This window comes from Dermacentor silvarum, chromosome 8 (genome assembly GCF_013339745.2).
Source record: "Dermacentor silvarum isolate Dsil-2018 chromosome 8, BIME_Dsil_1.4, whole genome shotgun sequence".
In the NCBI taxonomy this organism is placed as follows: domain Eukaryota; kingdom Metazoa; phylum Arthropoda; class Arachnida; order Ixodida; family Ixodidae; genus Dermacentor; species Dermacentor silvarum.
This window is the reverse complement of record NC_051161.1, coordinates 91,221,937-91,240,617: the sequence shown is the minus strand read 5'-3', so window position 1 is coordinate 91,240,617 and position 18,681 is coordinate 91,221,937. Positions and strand designations below refer to the sequence as shown.

General features: G+C 43.8%; 2 protein-coding genes across 4 annotated transcripts in view; one reads left to right on the top strand and one right to left on the bottom strand.

The window, feature by feature from the left end:
- LOC119461566 (baculoviral IAP repeat-containing protein 3) overlaps positions 1-14,711 on the bottom strand; it is a 39,912-nt gene extending 25,201 nt beyond the window's left edge. Inside the window, exon 1 of one of the 3 annotated variants that reach the window (XM_037722912.2) lies at positions 14,556-14,711. Coding sequence is in view for 2 of the 3 variants with exons in the window: in XM_049673214.1 (XP_049529171.1) it covers positions 13,909-13,920 (12 nt within the window). In the remaining variant the exon portion in view is untranslated. Of the gene's footprint in view, positions 1-13,908; positions 14,487-14,555 lie in introns of those variants that run through there. The other 2 variants (XM_049673214.1, XM_037722911.2) reach the window with 2 other exon arrangements.
- A 721-nt stretch (positions 14,712-15,432) lies between these two features.
- LOC119462276 (trafficking protein particle complex subunit 10-like) overlaps positions 15,433-18,681 on the top strand; it is a 98,342-nt gene continuing 95,093 nt past the window's right edge. Inside the window, 1 exon segment of the mRNA XM_049672915.1 lies at positions 15,433-15,798. Coding sequence (XP_049528872.1) covers positions 15,759-15,798 — 40 coding nt within the window. The 5' untranslated portion in view covers positions 15,433-15,758.

The following is an 18,681-nucleotide window of genomic DNA, read 5'->3' as shown; positions in this document are numbered from 1 at the left end:
ATGCATGAATGAATGAAGCATGCAATAAAGATGCCATGGGGTACAGGAGAAACAATCCCAAAAGGAAGCAAAACAAGCTGACACCACTTTTTTTTTTTTTCTCTCTTATTCTGCTAGAAGTTACAAATGCATATTGCGGCTGGTAACTTGAACAATGAAATGTTCCAATGAAATTATAACTCACCACTGGTATATTCAAAATAAACTTTTTACACAATCTAAAATGAAAATGTAGAAACAAACTGCTATAAAGAAACCATGCAAGCTGAGAATTATCGCAATACCTGAATGCTGTCCGGGCTCCTAACAGATGCCTTTAAGCACTATCATATCCAGATGGCTGTTGTAACTGGGACGCCCCTCTGACGAGTGCACTCAGATAAACACATTCCCCGTCTGCTGGTCGCCACAACATATTTTGTGCTATGGTTGCTCGGCTCTTGCACTTCCCTTTGCAACAGCAACGTGGAAAGCAACATTATACCTTGGAGAAGGAATGGTAACTTCCCCTCATAGCTGCATTTTGCCAGCAGCCTGCAGGCTTTACTATCAATAACTACAGTTGTTATTCCTCACACTGGCAATGTTATATATTATAAGACTTATTCAATAGCTGTACATAACAAAAAATCAGAACAAATCTGCAATGCAAGCAGTAGTACTACACTGGTAAATGCACTTGCACGACTCGAAGACACCCATCGCATGTTCAGGTGAATTTAAAGATTTTGTACAAAATCCACAAGACCTTGCTTGATCAAGTAATGCATTGACAGCTACGCACTACCACGCAACTACCGAGTATTCCCTATTAAATACACGGCAGTTGCCGGTAAACAAGTGAATACAGTAAACTAGTAACTGCCACACTAGCTACCGTAAGTAGTATTTTCTTTTGTGACAAGTGAAATTACCCCCCCCCCCCCCCCGGCCCATTTTACAGCTGCACTCTCGAAATAAGGTACCTGCCATCAATTGCGAACAGTAGCGTAAAGTTGAGAAGCTTGTCATCGTGACCAGAAGTGTGGAGATAGCGCGGCCACAGGGAGAAAGGAAGTCCGCAAACGCTCCTGCTGGTGCAATGGTTTCTTATCAGCAGTGCCAACTGAGCCTATCGTTTCCAGTGGCCTACTGCCGCCTGAACGAATATGGTGATATTGGTACGAACTAGTGGAATAGATAGAGCATGATCTCGCATTAAATCACTCAATTTCCTCTGTGGCACCACTCATGTGCCTACCTAGCTGCAAAATTCTCAGAATGTTGAATGGCCCGATTTTAATTTTAAGTAGATGATTTTACACTGTCCATTACAAATATTTGTAGCAGGGCAGAATTCTGTTCACTATACAGGTGAAGAATATGAACTGACTGTCAATATATATTTTATTCACTGGACTAGAAATAAAGAGTACATGGATTTGCCAGCAGTCAACGTGACATCAAACGATTTTTTTATAAACACAGCGGAAATGTTTCGAAACACAAACATGTAAACAAACAAAAGACAAACAAGTCACGTGATCAGCTGCATAGTTCTGGTTTCACCTTTTGGTTTCGTTTCTGAAAACTGTTATTTTAGGGGGGCTGGAAATTTTAGCCACATTTACAGCGAAGCTGTATACCTCTACTAGCCAAGGAAATTTTTGTGTCGGCGTAAGCAAAAAACGCCAGGCTAAAAGTTGAATACAAACAGCATATCTCCTTTGAAATCAGGCACACAGCATACAGCTCCAGCACTCGTTTTCAAAAGAAAAACCACAAAACAAGCATCAAAACCACTAACAATGGAAACACCCTCCACGCGTTCCGGTAAAGATTAGGTTTGCAGCTGCCTCGAAAGGGGCTGAGGTGATTCAAAACCCTCGTGAAACCAGCATCTCTGGTTTCACTCTTTGTAGAGCCACATGTGTGAATTATTTCAAGTGACGCCAGAATGGGTAATCGTTCTGGGTGTCGTTTACAGCGTTCCTTCTCCCGCATGTGTTTCCCGGTAAAGATTATGGTTGCGTAAGCTACTCGGAGTGGAAAAGTACCCAACAGCATAGAAATCACGTAGTGACGTCACCACGATCCAGCAACTCAGTCGGTTCATTCCAGGCTACCATGGGTAGACCACGGAAAGTAAAGACGCCAGAACAGCAGCGTGAATATACAGTTGTGAAGTAATAAAGGGTGTGGTTAAATACATTACACTTGTCTCTAGTTTCACCCTTTGTAGAGCCACGTGTGTGAATTTAAGTGACGTCACAATGGGTAAGCGTTGCGGGTGTCATTTACAGCTTCGCTGTCCAACCACCTTCACAGCGTGGATTGGAGCCAGTTTATTCAGGTGCTCAAAAAAGAAACAATTTCTTTTCTCCCAGGATATTCCAGTTTTTGCACTCACACCGCCTGTTACAGAATATCATCACATTGAGATAGTTCTCTCGACACAAAGTCTCTTCTCTGATAAGCACAACAAGCCCCAAGTTCATGTCTCTGACACATGCAATGCACTCTTGTAATCTGTCCCTGATGGAGCCAAGGAAGAAGCCCGACTTGATACCGAGCCACAGTAGCGCACCCAGGATTTTTGCCAGGGGGGGGGGGTTGACAGTTTGCCAATACCATCTAAACACCACTAATTTCGATTTCTTCACGGGAAATTGTCAAAAAATGCGCTTTTTGCGAGTGTGCAGACGATTGCACGTCTTACATCTTAGTTGCAGTACTCAAATGCGCAAGGAAAGAAAAGGGCTTAAACAAAAGGGGGGGTTAAGGCGGCCTCAGGGGGGGGGGGGGGCTACAACCCCCCCCCCCCCCCCCCCGTCGGTGCGCCACTGCCGAGCCATACAATAAAGAATGAAGCGATCGGCAAGATGACTCGATGTGTGGGCCCATTTTGATGCAAAGATGGAGTCATTGACAAATGTTTCTTTGACATTTTTTAAATATTCGAATATTTAAGGTTTCTGGCTTTGCAATTATTTGTTTGATTTCTTGAATTGAATTCTGCAATGATTTTCCTTGTCTTTCAATTTTTCTCACCCTCGACTTTCCTGCTACCACTCGCTACAACATAATAAATACGTAATTACCCGAATCAAAAGAAAATCAGCAGAATATATGATGCCGATTTCGTTGCTCAAAAGGAAATCGCCAATCCTTAAGAGGAATCTTTAGCTTAGGCCCAACTCCAATGCCAATACAGGTAAAACAAAGAAATGCTTTTCCGAGATAACCTCTGGACAGATTTTGATTAAATTTGTTGCATTTGAGACAGAAAGTTAAATTAAAGTGATTGTAGGAAGCAGAATTTTGACTTTAGGGCCTGAATGTCTTCATAAATATTGCCGAAAATTGGTAAGTTAAAATAGAAGCACATTGTTAAATTCGTAGCTCTCCGCCAAGAACAGATACGATATTGCAGTTCTGTAAACTGCATCCGTTAAATCTTCCAAACGGGACATATTTCGTATATTAATTCACAGCTTACGTGGATTCATTACAACGTTCACTGGAGTTTTGCAAAAGTAACTAACAAATTAGTAATATATTTCACAGGGATGTGCAATATATGAATTTAGTCCACTTTAGATGTATTAATAAATGCAGTTTTAGAGATGTGATATCGTTTTTCATTCCTGAGTTAGAGCTGTAAACTTGGTAGTTAATCTTTTTTTAATTTTCAACAATATTTGTTAAAAAATTGATGGCCTAAATAAAAAATTAGTTTACAACAGTCACACGATTATAACGTTCCTTTTTTTTTTTAAATGTAACGAATGTCATGAAATTCAGTGCAGTGGTTTCCAAGAAAACCAATATCTCCTTTCCGAGGTATTTAGATATGAGGCCCCGAGCTAAAGCTTCTTAAACATTTCCAGAAAATTTTTCTTTGGTTGAGCTCACCTATAGAAATATGTCAAAAATTATGTCATCAGAAGCTGAAGCTGTCTCTCAGATTATAAAATTAGGTTGTCGCCTACTTTGATTGCTCTTCTATTCAAAAGTAATAAAATTCAAGTTCACAAAAGAAATACACAGGTGCAACTATGAAACAAATATCAGAATCAGAAATTCAAAGTTTGAGCATTGTGTGAAATGTAATGGGGCATGTTGCATAACATGACCTTCCTCTTTGAACATTTCCCCCATGGTGTCCAATATTCTTGACAAAACTTTAGCTGGGCATACTTCCCCACTCCACTCAGTGCTTTGTGCCTCGCTTCAATTGAAATTCCACTGGGAAATGACCGACAGGGATGACAGTACCATGGATTGAGATGGTTTCAGCTTTAAAAACACATCACCAGTCGCAAGCTCTTTTGAAGCAGTACACTTTCCTTCTTGGACTCCGGCCTCAAGAGGCACTGACAGAACACAATAAAGGATGCCTTGCGTTACATTGCTTGGCGTTCAGGGACCAATCTGAGTGGTTTTGCTGAAATGAAGGTTCTTAGTTGAAACTTGTGTTGCATACATGTGCCGAAACAGTTTCTTTGCCAGTGTCACTCAGCCATCTGCCTCTCACCCTACATCCTTTAACTGCATCGCAATTTTTACCCACAGGTCATTTGTAGGCGCACCTCATTGTAGCCATCGTCCACAGGAGAGTGATTACAGAGATGACGATTGAAGCAACTAATTATCATACAAGTTGAGGCTTCACCATCACTTCGAAAGTACTCGGCACGCTTTGTCATGTGGGAGATTTCATGAAGAATCAAGAGCGAACACACAGGCTCCACTGCGAGTTGACGCTTTCCGACCCACTCGAACAAAGTCGTTAGTTCTTAAAGCGGAGCTTTCATTGGCTCCTCCCCGAAGTTTGGCATTCGTCGTCGTTTCCTCGCCCCAAATATATTTGTGATATATAACTCGGGCCACTGGGTTTGTGCAGTTTCCCTGCAGGATATACTTGTGATATATATATATATATATATATATATACACAATACTTTGGCCGCTGGATATCTTCTGGGTGCTATCTTGCTCTACAAGGTACACCATAATGGCTGAGGGACACATTGATCGCTGAAACCTGCAGTGCGTCTCTTGTCGTAATGTGCCGTTTCGTCTTGCTGGCTCATGAAAGCTTCCTGTACATCCGATTCCCACAGCGAGTGGGTTCTGCATAACGTTTTCATCAAGACTCCTCTGCAGTAAACAAGCAGTCTGAACTGGTTGGATTTCTAAACTAGTTGAGGATTGCAGAAGATATCATAATATGTGGTTTCTTAAATAAAAATAAATGTTTCAACTGCCTGCCAACAAGTAGGCACTTCAGTAATAGAGCTTTTTGAAAGTCCTGCATATAATAATTCTTCTGCACCATCTACCAGTGTGGTGCATTGCCTTCCAGTATAATACAGCACCTTCCAATAACAATAAATTTGCCAACGTCAGCTGACACAAGAAAGGAGTAATCGTGAGATCGCTGGGAAATGCCTTTGTTGTAAACACAGGGACATAAAAGAGGCTGACAATGACGCTGAAATTTGCCAAACTTCCAGACCAACCGTAAGCAAAGACCCTGTCCTCCTTGGTGGCTCAGTCCCCATGTCCCATACGAAGTCTGCCCCGCTAATTTACACAACCGTTATATTGGTGACAGACGCCAAGTTGGTTCAGAGCCTGCCAAACTCTCTTATCAGTCAACAAGCACGAGACGGTTCATCTTTCCCAGCCGTAAACAGATGCAGACTAGGTGTTTTCGCTAAGGGAGGGCAGCCTGCCAACTCTACAGCCACAGACAATGGTTGCTGCAACCCTGCTCTTTGGACGTTCCACATACACAGCTCGCCATTACACGTGTGTCGGGCGAGATGCCATGGGGATGGTCAAGTGAAATGGCAGCATAGAAGGATCCACGGCATCACATATTTTTATTCATATACCAACACCAGTGAACCACCAGCCTTCGGATAGATTTCAAGTATTCACAGGTTGTATAGCTAGTCAGCTTTCTTTCTTTTTTTTTTAATATGCTAGTAAGCTGACTTTTCCATAACAGAAGCAGCTTACTGTCAAGACTGTGTGCAACATTCTATTCACTGTCTTTTCAGTAATGAAAGCAGCCTATGGTCAAAGCGCTCAGTGTGTGACATTCTATGCAAACTTTTTCCTTCTTCCGTTCACCAGAAATAAAACTGATGCCTGGCAGCTCTGCACCTAGCAAATTGGACATGCTTTTCTGCAGAAATTTCTCAAGACACAAATCTTGCAAAAACGGTGACCTCAGTATGACCACCTCAGTCTGGCCAAGACCACAAGTTTTCACAAAATGATTCTGGACATTTCATCTGAAAGCATCTAAAATGTGAAAAATACAGTGTAGAATGCTCAGAACATTGCACTGTATGCTAGTACATTTTTTTCAATGTGCCTGTTTGCCGTATTTTGTGTGTGGGTCACTCACAGTGCCTTGCTTTATGCATTCCACGAAGTTAGTAGGCAAAATTTTTTTCTTGTTAACTAAGCACATCTATACTATATTACTAAATGAAAAAAAAAAGTATTACCATCTGTAAGCCAAATGTCCCATGAAAGCGTTGCATTACACTGTGACATGCGAGCTGCCAGAATAACCTAACTACCTTATCTTTTTGATAAGTTGCCGACCTCACTTCGGGGCCATAAACCAGATATGAAAGCCCAATCTGTTGATGTAAACTAATGCACACCGAGATGGGTAGAGCATTTATCTAATAGTAAGCACTCTTCCACTGTCGCACCTTTGCAGAATCTTGAAATACGAGGCGTGTTCAAAAAGAAACCGAACTTTTGAAATAGAGCGCCAACCGGCAGAGGGAGCGTGCTGCGGCTACTGAGCGCATGTAGCGGCAGGTTTAGACAAAAAACTGCCATTTGCCGCGTTTCACTCTGACCGTTAGTTGGCGAGCTACAGCCGTTGAAGTGAGCACATGACCAAGCTGTTCTTTGGATTGGCGCCAAAGTGACAACGAAGGAATTGGGAAGAACAGCGGTTGTGTGTGTGAAGTTCTGCTACAAACTTGGAAAAACTTTCACAGAGACATTTCAGTTGCTTAACCAAGCATACGGGGAGGACTGTATGAGTCGCACGCAGTGCTATGATTGGTTCAAGCGTTTTGAAGACAGAAGAATGTCGGTCGGTGACGATCCCAAGCCTGGACGACCTTCAACATCCACAGATGATGACCACATAGAGAGAATTCGAACTGTGATTGGTGGAAATCGTCGTTTGACTGTTCAAGAAGTCACTGACAAAATGGGTATCAGCGTAGGATCATGTCCCGAAATTTTGAGCGACGAACTTGGGAAGCGCCGTGTCAGTGCAAAATTCGTGCCGTGTTTGTTGACTGATGAACAGAAGCAGACCCGTGTTGAAATCAGCCAGGAACTGCTCGCCGCTGCCAATGACGATGAAAACTTTCTTAAGAACATCATAACAGGCGATGAGACATGGGTTTATGGCTATGATGTTGAAACGAAAGTGCAGTCATATCGCAGTGGGTGGCCAAAGGTTTCCCTCGTCAAAAAAAAAAAAAAAAAACACGTATGAGTCAGGTCAAAAATGAAGGTGATGTTGGTTGTGTTTGACTGCAAAGGCATTGTCCATCAGGAATTTGTGCCACATTGTCAGATGGTAAACAAAGAAGTTTACCAGGGAATCCTAGCATGTTTCAAAGATTCTGTGCGCAGTAAGAGGCCTGAATTGTGGGAAAATCAGGCTTGAATGTTGCATCATGACAATGCCCCAGCTCGCGCGTCGCTCCTTGTGTGCAGCTACTTAGCGAACACCACACTCCTGTTGTGCCCCATCCACCATATTCTCTGGGCCTAGCCCCAGCAGACTTTTTTCTATTCCCTAAGCTGAAAACCACCTTGAAAGGACGTTGTTTCCAAACCCTAGAGGAGATCCAGGACAATACGAGAGAGACGTGCGCACCGTTCCAGAAAGTGCGCTCCAGGAGGCTTTCCAAAAATGGAAGAAAAGATTGGAAGAGTGCATCGCCAGTAGAGGGGACTACTTTGAAGGGGACAGCACTTAAAGTTTCGTTTCTTTTTGAACACACCTTGTATGAAGTACTTTTTCCCATGCACAGCAATTCCTTATTGACATGTGTACTTGCTTATCTTATTCGGGTGACCGCCCTTTCACGAGTTAACAAATGTTATCGCTCAGCGCAGGGTGCGCCTGCATGCATCGCAAGTTTCTCGAATGCTATCGATGGTTCTATCCGCTGTCGTCGCAGAAACTTGTGTAATCTGATTGTATGCGCAAAGTGAATTATGTAGTACTTTCTGGAAGAGACGTGGGCACCAGCGATTACTCTGGAACCTTCGATGACTCATGATGACCCACTGATCAGATTTTCGCCGATCACCGACTGTGTTCACCGCTACCATTGCGCTTTGAGTGTAGCCTGTTTTTCTGGGCTCAGGTTCGCCCAATAAAGAGTTCGTTTTGTCATTCATAGTTTTGCTAGTGTGTTCTTGAGTGTCACTGCCATGTGACACTATCATGTCATTTGCTTATAGTACAAATGTTTCATGACCTGCAAACATAGCAGCCTTTTACGTATGCTAAAAATTAACTACTTTTTGTGTAGACGTCAACTACTTTTGTGAATGATCTATGAATTTGCAAAAACAATATTGCTTCAGCAAACAATACAGAGTTATCTCAAGAAATTTAATGACAACAAATTTAACTAGCATGAACTAATGCTAAAAAAAATCAAGAAATAACAGTAATTAAGAAGTCGCGCGTCTGGCTTGCACAAGTAACTGTTGGCCCTATTGTGTGTTCCCCGAGATGCCATTTCTGCTGTTACTGCTAGTATGCAGATTTTCCCTGCACATGGGAGCCAGTCTAATAAAATGGTAATGGAAGAATAACCCTGATCTCTGTATACAATATATTAAAAGTTCATAATTCAGCATTATTCCCACGCCTTTTAATGCTTAAGGCTGATTCACACTAGGCCGACACGGCACCGATTTTGGTCTGCCGACTGTGGCAACAGCATTTTCCGTCCTGTAAACTGCTCGCATCATCAGTCGGCAGACCAAAATCGTTCTCGTGTTGGCGTAGTGTGAATCAGCCTTTACAGGTGCGCACACACAAAAGCTAAGAATTTTTCACAAGCATTAGACTTGCTTTACAGCAGCAACTGTTACTGTTAGTTTCTCCAGTCTTTCCAGCATCTCTTGCAGCACTCAACATCTTTATCACTATCATGCTTCCCAGGAGAAGCCATCAGAGAAAAACTTTTCCCCACACAAGATTTGATGCCTGGTCGATGATGAATGTGCTGCTATGAAGGACAAAGTGATATTGAAGTCACCACCGTCATTATCATCAGTTGTTTGGCCATCTATTGATGTTTTGGGTGGCACTCAAGAGCTTCCCCTTAGGAGTATCAACAATTCTTTTTCACTCTATTTTTAAGCAACGCACGTAACCTCCCCGACTGACAACTACGGCAGCTGTTTGCAGACTGCGACACTGCTATCGAGTTTGCCCCCAAAATGGCCGTGGTGGCTATTTCTAGCTCTTTTGTCTGACAGCAAAGTGTCTGACAAAGGGACGGAAAAACACCCTGGAACACTGTAGTCAAATAAAAACTCGGGAAACAACACTAAGTAGGTGCTGCCAAGAACAAGTCCTTCATGTAACACCAGTGCACTTGTGAGTGATTTGAATGTCCAGGTGCATCACTATCATGTGCATCAGGCAGGGTAAGGTTTTTATCAAGGCTCTGCCAGTCAATGCGCAATCCGTCAATTGCTCCGAATTCTACTTAATGTCAGTTTTTCTTTATCCCCTTATCTGCCTCAAAGGGCTAGCCCAGAATGTTTAGCAAATATAGATACAATAGGCCACATCTGATAAAGAAGTATGATGTTTCTTTTCTCACAAGTTTCTAAACGGGATAGTGAGATGAAATGTTTCTACTTTTCGTTTCTTTGTGCGGACTGATGTTGCAGCATAGCAGACGACCGGGCGAGTCAAAGCGAGTGCCTGAACATCGCAATGTTCAGCTCCCAAGTGACCACCTCCTGCTTTACGATGTCACGACACACTTCCTGGGAAACCAAACCAAAACTAGCTTGTGGAAAAGCTAACATAGCATATCTTAAGTAATTTTAGGTTGCTGCTCTGAGGTTTGCCAGTATTTCTTCTAAGGGTAGAAATTGGGCCATGTTGATAAGACATACTGCAAAATCAGCGACCCATCTGGTACCATCAGGCAATGATGCAACAAACGGCACAAAACTAGATATGTGGCCTTTACAGAAAGCATGGTATATCAAATCGCCCTCTCCTGTGGCAAAAAGAATGCAGAAACTTCACTGGAATTGTCTAGGTATGCGTAAGCCTACCCCCAAATTTCAAGCTAGCCTACCCCCAAATTTATATTAGCCCCCCCCCCCCCCCCCAAATTTAAGACCCCCAAATTTAAGTTGGCCCACCCTACTATAAGCTTCCCCACCTATTTTCTAAGGAGCCCTATGTAACCCTAAGAATATTTTCAAAAAATTTTTTTTGTTTAAATTGTTCCTTATCACTTAAAAGCTACCAATAATCTACATTTACACGATTATAACGATTAAATGTCATAACTTTTGCAAATTACACATTTATGTGCAGATACAAGGCATTACACTTTCTGCGTGCTTACGCATTAAACTACTATGAAGGGCAGACAGGTCGTTGCCTAAACGAAGGTCTCGGAGACCATAATATATGGTCGAGATGGTTGGCTAGCAAAGCAAGGCAGCATGTGTCCGTGTCGTTCGTTCTTTCAGAGTTGCGCTGTTCTGACAAGAAATAAAGACGCTTTAACTAATAGTTTAATCTGCAAAAACTGATAATCTCCGTTCTCCGTGCCGTGAGCATCAAATCCATATCTCTGTCAGAAAAAGAGTTATCCGTTTTAAAAGATCACTAGTTTGCGCATGGCTTCTAAGCCACTTGATTGTCACTTGTATATATATATATATATATATATATATATACTTGCGCCCTGTTTCAAATAAATCGTTTGTTGAAGTTAGCGCACGCGGTATACCCTCCACCTGTCCCCGTGTTTTGTGCTTCCCATGCAGTATTTCTTATAGGGCTTCAAAGTCTAGGACCTTCATTTTACACAAAAATTAAAAGTAGAGAATAACACATCAATAGTCCTCTAACAGCATTTAAAGCTGCAACATAGGCTCCTCACTGCCTCAAATGATGTCCAAGGCAGTAGCGACGTATTGGCAACTTTTCAACATCAACTTAAAAGTCCTGCATTCTTTCAGCTTGGCCATAAAGAACACATTGAAGACAATGCTGTGCTAAGTCATTGAAAGCATAACAAAGAAAGCACCACATGGGCTTTGTTGTGACCTCTAGGCATTAATGCAGAATAGCTTTACAGTGGAGACTTTCTTTTAAGTAAACTAAGCTCTAGAATTTCTACAAGTTTCCAGCAGTAGCCTTATGCTCCTTCTGCAAGGGAAAAGCATCCCGATGGATGCGTGTAAAAGCAGCTAGGGATGACTGCTCACCATCCAGACAGAGGGCTCTGCTTTTTCATTAGTCAGCATAGCTCAAACTTAGGCAAATGAAAATGGCCATCTCCTTTCACAAACCGATTGCATTTTGTTGCTTTTTCTTATCAGGTTTTTGCCACAAGTAGTTCACCAAAGAAAAAAAATTTACTTCCCCCTGCTCCACACATTCATCGTTTCACTGTTGCAGCAGAGCATGTGTACAGCTTAAAAAAAAAAGAAAAACTTACAGGAGGCTTAGCTAATTAATAGAAGGTCGCAAGCCCTGTGCAGCATCATAAATGACTCATGCATATAAGAATCAGCCCATGAAGATTTACCATATTTCGAAGTGCGAAGAGATGACGACAGGCTCATGCCAATGACTCAACATCACATTTACACCCCCCAGCAAGCATACGGAAACATACGAGGAATAGAGCTATGAATGCTTGAAATGTAACTGCTTAATATATCTCAATAAGGCACCTCTAATAACTTGTTTAAAAAATAAAAGCCTGCCCTCTTTTCTTTGCTCAAACATGATGCTGCCTATACGATCATAAAACCACAATGTTAGGCAACCTAATAAAATTCAAGAGTTTGAGATTCACATTTTACACTCAACAGATGCAGTTGTACGCCATCCGCAGCTCCGACACTACACATGCTTTTAGCAGGAAACTTCCACTCTAGTCTCCATGACGGAGAGCTGATTACAACTGAGATGCCGACAAGAGCAAACTATGCCTGCAAACAAGATGTCAGATTATCTAAGCCTGGTATCAAAGGAAAGCGGCACACTGCGTCTACAGCCTCTCACTGATATGTTATCGTATGTGTACACATCTGCACGACAGAACTTTTTTGCCGGAATGCTCCAATAATGATCATTGACAACCTGGTGCTATTTCCTGGTTAGAATCACAAGCACTATCACTGGCACAACCATTAAGGCGTAGGTAAGCAAAGAACCCATTTTTCATACTATCTCTCATGGCATAGGAAGCCATGCATTTCTCAGGCAAATAAATATGGAACTTACGGGAAATAAGCGTCGCTGCAAGAACAAGTCTATTCCAGACTTTCCTACCAACATCGTTATGAGCCAAGAGCTGCTATTTCCTTATGGCAGAAAAAAAAAAAAAAAGAATAGCAACCACTACACAAGGAAATGATGCAGGGGCAGTCATGAGTGAAATAGCAAGTTCTGTAGGAAATATTTTTAATGACTGGCTTGTGGTCTGTTTAGTCTATGAAATGCACAGACATACCGAATTGTTCTTTTAACTATGGACATGGAAATACCTTACTGCCGGTTTAGCACAATTATGAAACGTCACAGACCAGTCAGGTCGAAACAAGTTCGGAAGGTGAGCAACTTCGCGTACGAATATGTATACGTAAATTTGGCAACATACTTTTGTACTAATAGGGCGCCGCTATTTACAGGCAACCTGACAATAAATGGAGTGCTAATTAAATACACGCGGCAACGCTGCTTATCGGCTGTCAGAATAGAGGGAGCCCGCATTTCCAACCGGAAGTCCACAACTAATCTCCGAGACATGGTCTTATACCATGCTCCGTGATAAAGGCAGTGAGCATCAACGACCGACAGACATCCTGTATCCGCCCTGTCAAAACGGGTTCTGCTCCAGTCAGCGCCTCATTCACCGCGCCCTATTTATTCCACTGACTCCGCACTTCGGTAAGTTCCAAGCGGCACGCGGGCACCTGTGAACTTTCACTTCAGCATAGATCAAGCGGCACCATGTAAATACAAATTAAAACAAAAATAAAGCAGCTAGCTATGAAGTGCAAAGACTCGCAGCGCCCGCGTACAACACATCGGGAACATCCGTTTTCGAAGCCAGACAGCCCCTTCGGCCGTCTTTAACAAAATAATGAAACGAGGCCGTAGCCTAAACAATCGTCAAAAATTTCTTGCTTGAGCAGCTTGTGGGAACGCCCACTTAAGAGAGTATTCCACCGCTACTCACGGGGCTGCTTCGACATTTTGAATCGCCGAGAAAGGTCGACTCGCGGTGTCACTACTGTCGATAACTACACAGGAAAACGCGCCCAGCAGCTTCGGATTCAGCCTTCGGTCTGTATGTTGTTGTCGGTCTGTATGCTAGCGAGTGTATTCCGACTACAGAAAATTGTAACACCTACAGCAACGTCCAAAAAGAGGTCAGAACACATACACGCTGAACGCATGGAAATCAACCCGCTAATGCTTGCCTGTAGACCTAAACTATTAAAAACATGCGCTACAGATGTTTTATTTTTTAAAGGAAAATGATGCACTGCGCACCAGTAGTACAAAACTAGCGGAATACAGGCGCGGAATGGCCGCCAGAAAGCAGCCCCGTGAAACCCTTAAAACTTGCTTACCATTGAAAACATCAACAGCCTCGATGTGCGACAGTCGGGACGCCGAAAGAAGCAGTGAATGACTATCGGAGAATTTCATTCTACAACCGCGTCACTGATAATACACCACTGGCCGTAGGCTTATCCATCGTATCCGCCTTCTGCGTGACGTTAGCCGACCGTGTCCAAACCAGCCCGCGACGTTGGACTGCACCGACACCCAACTTGGCAAACGTAACGCAACCACTTTGGGACAAGGCGTACTCCTAGGCGTCTCTCTTGGTTTCACAACTGTGTGGGCTCTAGGAAAAACACTGCGCACACGTCCAACATGGCGTCCGCCTTAACGACGACGCAGCGCGTCGTTAAGCGCGTCCTTGCGCAACAAAAGGCCAACCGCGACCTTGGAAGCTAACAACTACGCAGACCACGCATTAGTAACCTCGCCGTTCATAAGCGTGCAACACAAGGTCAAGCCGTGGTCACGGAACACGCTGCAGAGCATATCGAAGGTTCGGCTCTTTTTGGTGTCATCGAGGACACACGGTAGTTGGCGCAGCCAGCAGCATGGGAAAGCCAGAGCAGCAAGCGCGCATATGTGACCGGCACCGCGACAGCCGCAACAAACAAACAAGAAGCAACATTGTCGGGACGGTTGTAAAGCTCACCTCAAGTATACCGCGCCTTCAGTTAAGTGGCAGCCTGACGATGGATTGATGGATTTCACGAGTAATACAGTAATTCGAATTCCTACACGGCCACCGCAGCCATTCCTGAAATGGGAGAGAAGGTAGGCGGGCGAAGGAAAAAGGGGCAAGAGCGCGGCCGTTTGAGAAGGCGCTTGCGTGGCTCGGCAGAAAGCGGAACGCCCGTTTCCTGCGGCCGTAGCGGCGCTGATAGCGTACGGGCATAGGACGCTATGGCTTTGGGAGGCTATGGTACGGGCGGTAGCAGACGCACGCGTCACATGATGCGTCTACAGAGCGCTTGCATACTACTTGAGCAACAAAGGGGGTTTATGCCGCTCAGTAGTTCGCGACTGTGAAGTTTCTTTGCACACACACTGGGCTGAAGAAGGACGAACTAGCAGCTAAAATAAACCACAGAGCGCAACGAGCCGCTCGTTCGGCACCTTTCCACAGTTTTCTCGTAGCGTCTGGTGTGACTTCCTTGAGTGGTTATTTGATCTAGTCGCGTAGACGCAAAAGACACCGCCACAACGCGAGATGTTGCACTTCACTACTCCTCTTGCTTGGAGGGTGTGCCTACCCAGCCCACAGTATTGGGTGCTGCCGGTACGTGCGCACAATGCAACTCACTGCTATGTCTGATCACTGGTCTGATGTGAATTTCTTTCGCTATGCCTGTAGTGTTTGTAGCTCCTAGTTTGTGCTACCCCTCGACGCTATTTTTTGCACAGCCTCTTTGCGTCTCTCATTTGCCTCCTCCCTCACAAAACGAAACAGTTTCGGCGAATTTGTCCTGTCTTGGCTTCATAATTGATTTAGTTTTGGATTTCGGAATCCAAATAGCCGGCGAGAGCCAACGCAGGCCGTTAGCCGTTACCAGAGCGGCTGATCGTGCATCGAAAGTGGAAGCCTCTGCTGTGGTGTAATGTAACGCGTAATGACGCTTCTGCGTTAGTTAAGGAGGTGGTGTAACGCGTACCGGCGGGACCCCCGAAATCGGATGCATAAGCAGCCGGACGAAAGCCGGCAACTAGCAGCGCGGGCCATCGACGACACGCGATCGCAACTCGCTGTCGGTGGCGCGACGGCGTTCCGTCACCGCCTCCTCGAAGATGCAGTGTCCGCTGGATCCGCGGCTAGCAGAAAGCGCTCTTCCAACGCTGTGACCCTGCCCTGGGATGCATGGCCGTGCCCAGAATGAACTGCAAACCGATCGTCACGTGTAAGCATCCACAAGTTCCGCGAGCGCGGACGTGCTCTTGTATCAAAGCTCGGCACCGCGGGCCGCGGTTGCCCCAAGACGGAAACCGGTTTCATAACGGTTCGCGGACTCATATGGTCAGCCGGTGGCAGCTGGAACACGCATGTCCGCTAAACTGGAGCGATAAAACGAGTGATATAGGCTGATATCAGCTGTTCCGTAAGCCACCGCGACGCGTACGACCGTCCTCTGATTCTTGTCTCCGTTACAACGTCGCGGTGATAGGCCGACCAGCTCGGCATGCGGAAATGCAGAGTTTGGGTCGCAGCTTGCCCCGCCGACCATCTCTCGTAGCAAGACAGTAAATGGAACCGTGCTAAGAATCATTCGCAAACCATTTTCTGCCATATAAGGAACACCTGTGTGTGTGTGTCGTTAACTCTGCAGGTCCTAGTTATCTGTGAACAGCATGCCTGCGAAGGGCCAAACTCCTAGCATACTTTTCCCACTTTCGGGAACATTCTCTTACTCAACCTTCAATTGATAGATCTGGGCCAAGACAGTCTCAATTCTATTTGCATGAGTAACCTTCCTTCCTTGCTGGCTTGTGTTGTGTAGGCAAGCTAGGTGACAAACACCATACAGGTACACAAGGACACAGTGCAGGTGTTTATTTCCTGCGGCTCGTAATGACCAGCGTTCTCAAGTCGACACATTTTCATTCATGAAATTAATATGCCATAATAGTGACTTCGATAAATGTAAGTGAATGTTGCATCATCTTTCAAGTAGTTAGCGAATAACACTGTGTGAGTTCACTAACTGCTCTTTATGTAATTGATGCACCATACAGAAAAGGCACCAAATGTATGAGCAAAGAAAAATGTAGTGATAGGCTTGAGTTCCTGGACCTGACACCATTCCCATCTCTTTCTTTGGTCCTGGATGGTGTCGTGACATCTCTTTAAAGCCAATTCAGCATCATAGACATGTGCAAGCTTCACCAATGCTTTAGATGCCCTTGCTTCATTGAAGACCACCAGTCATAAGTTTACGATGGACTCGGCCACAGTGTAATTCACCTAAATGAAAATAATTTTTTTCGTTAAATGATGCTTAAATACACTTGAACTTCTTGTCTTATTCTCGTTGGATTTAAAATTTTTTGGCTAGAATCATAGATTAAGGTGATTTTAATGTTAGGCAAGCTGAAGTGAAATGAAATCATGAAAGAACAAACTATGCCATATATTAGCGTTACCGCATTTTCTTTTTTTTGTGTGTAACGGTGTCATATTGATTCACAGAAGCTGCGTTTGGGACTGGCTCGAGCAAAGCAGCCATTTTCCAAAAATTTCAACACCACAGTTTGTTATGCATGAAAGATAATATGCTGGTCCTTATTGTCCTGTTTACATTTTGTTCCGACCTGCCTTTACATTTTCAAATTGCTCATATGAGACCTTAGTCAGCCAGTCTTGTTGGGATGCAAACATTTTGTGTTAATTTCGTGTGAGTATCATAAAAAAATTAACTGAAAGGAACTTTCTTGCTGCTGTGGTTAAAGATTCTGAAAGAGAGTGTAAACTTGAATTTATAACTCTGAGAAAGTGTACAGCCAACATACTACTCATGCGCATCATTTGGCTGCACAACTCTAATTTGATGCATGCTTGACAAGGAACATCGATCACTTGAACTGTCCAGGGTTTTCTGACTGATGGAATCTAATATCCTAAAGCTGCACTTGGCTCTGAGCTATGCCATAGCGGAAGGCTTCAGATAAATTTTGAATTACCAGTGGTTCATTAACGTGCCCCTAAATTTTAAGTGCAAGACCATTCTTGCATTTCACTTGTGTCAGAATGCAGCTGATAATCAGACCCGCCTATACCTCTTGCTCAGCAGCAAAACCATTACTACTGAGCTACCACTACAGGTCAGATGTCCTTTGAGGCTAAGTAGTCTCGGGTAAAGTTCATACGCAGTGTTAGAGGGACGTTTAAGTCGCATGCTAAATCAGGCTGCGCTGGTAGGTTACTCATTTTTGGTCCTGTGAATCCTCTGTGTTTTTTACCGAGCAAGAATAATAAAAATTGAGCCACGACAATGCAAGACGGCATGTAGGCAGCAGACTGCCATGTAATAGTTCCGTGGACATGGTTTGCTTAACCAGTGTGCGTTAACAGCTCTCCATGGGCTCAGGCCAACCTCAGTGCCCTTACCCAACCCAAACTAAGGCACAGGCTCTTCGTACCACTCAGCCCTCCCTTTGTCTGCGGCTTATGGCCAGGTCCAGACCAAGGTACCTTCATACAGGACAGGCTGGTCACATGCAGAAACCTGTTTTTGTTGCAATTGTTTGCGGCAAGCTGCAGCAGTTGTTCACTATGAGGGACACAGTGTATTTTACTGTGCTCAACCTGGAACATTAGAAACTGTGGTGCGAGAGTTAGTAGGCGCTGTCTGCCTGGCAGACAAAAGAGCTCGGCTTGGTGTATGTGCAGTGTCACTAACACTCTTCTCTGGGTACGCCATGCTCTCTTTACCATGTGCAAGCTATTTGTGTGTGTTATTCATAAAATTCTTTTTTTTTTTTGTGTAGTACCTCTAACATAACTGGAAGATTTTTGTTGCACCAAAATCATTCAGTGATATCATTCAGTGATTCAGTGACTCTTGCACCCTGTATTCAATAGTCTCATCTCAAATTTGTACTACAATTTTTCCTGGTAGAAAAAGAAAAGGCTCAGTTTTCAAGTTGAATTTTTCCAACTTTTTTTAATTCAGTTAAATTTCTACTTTATTAATCAACCGGTAATCAGGCAAAGCTTATTGCTGCAATGGAACTGCTTTTGGAATCTGATTGTGGCATCATGAACCATGTTTTACTCTTGTGCTTCT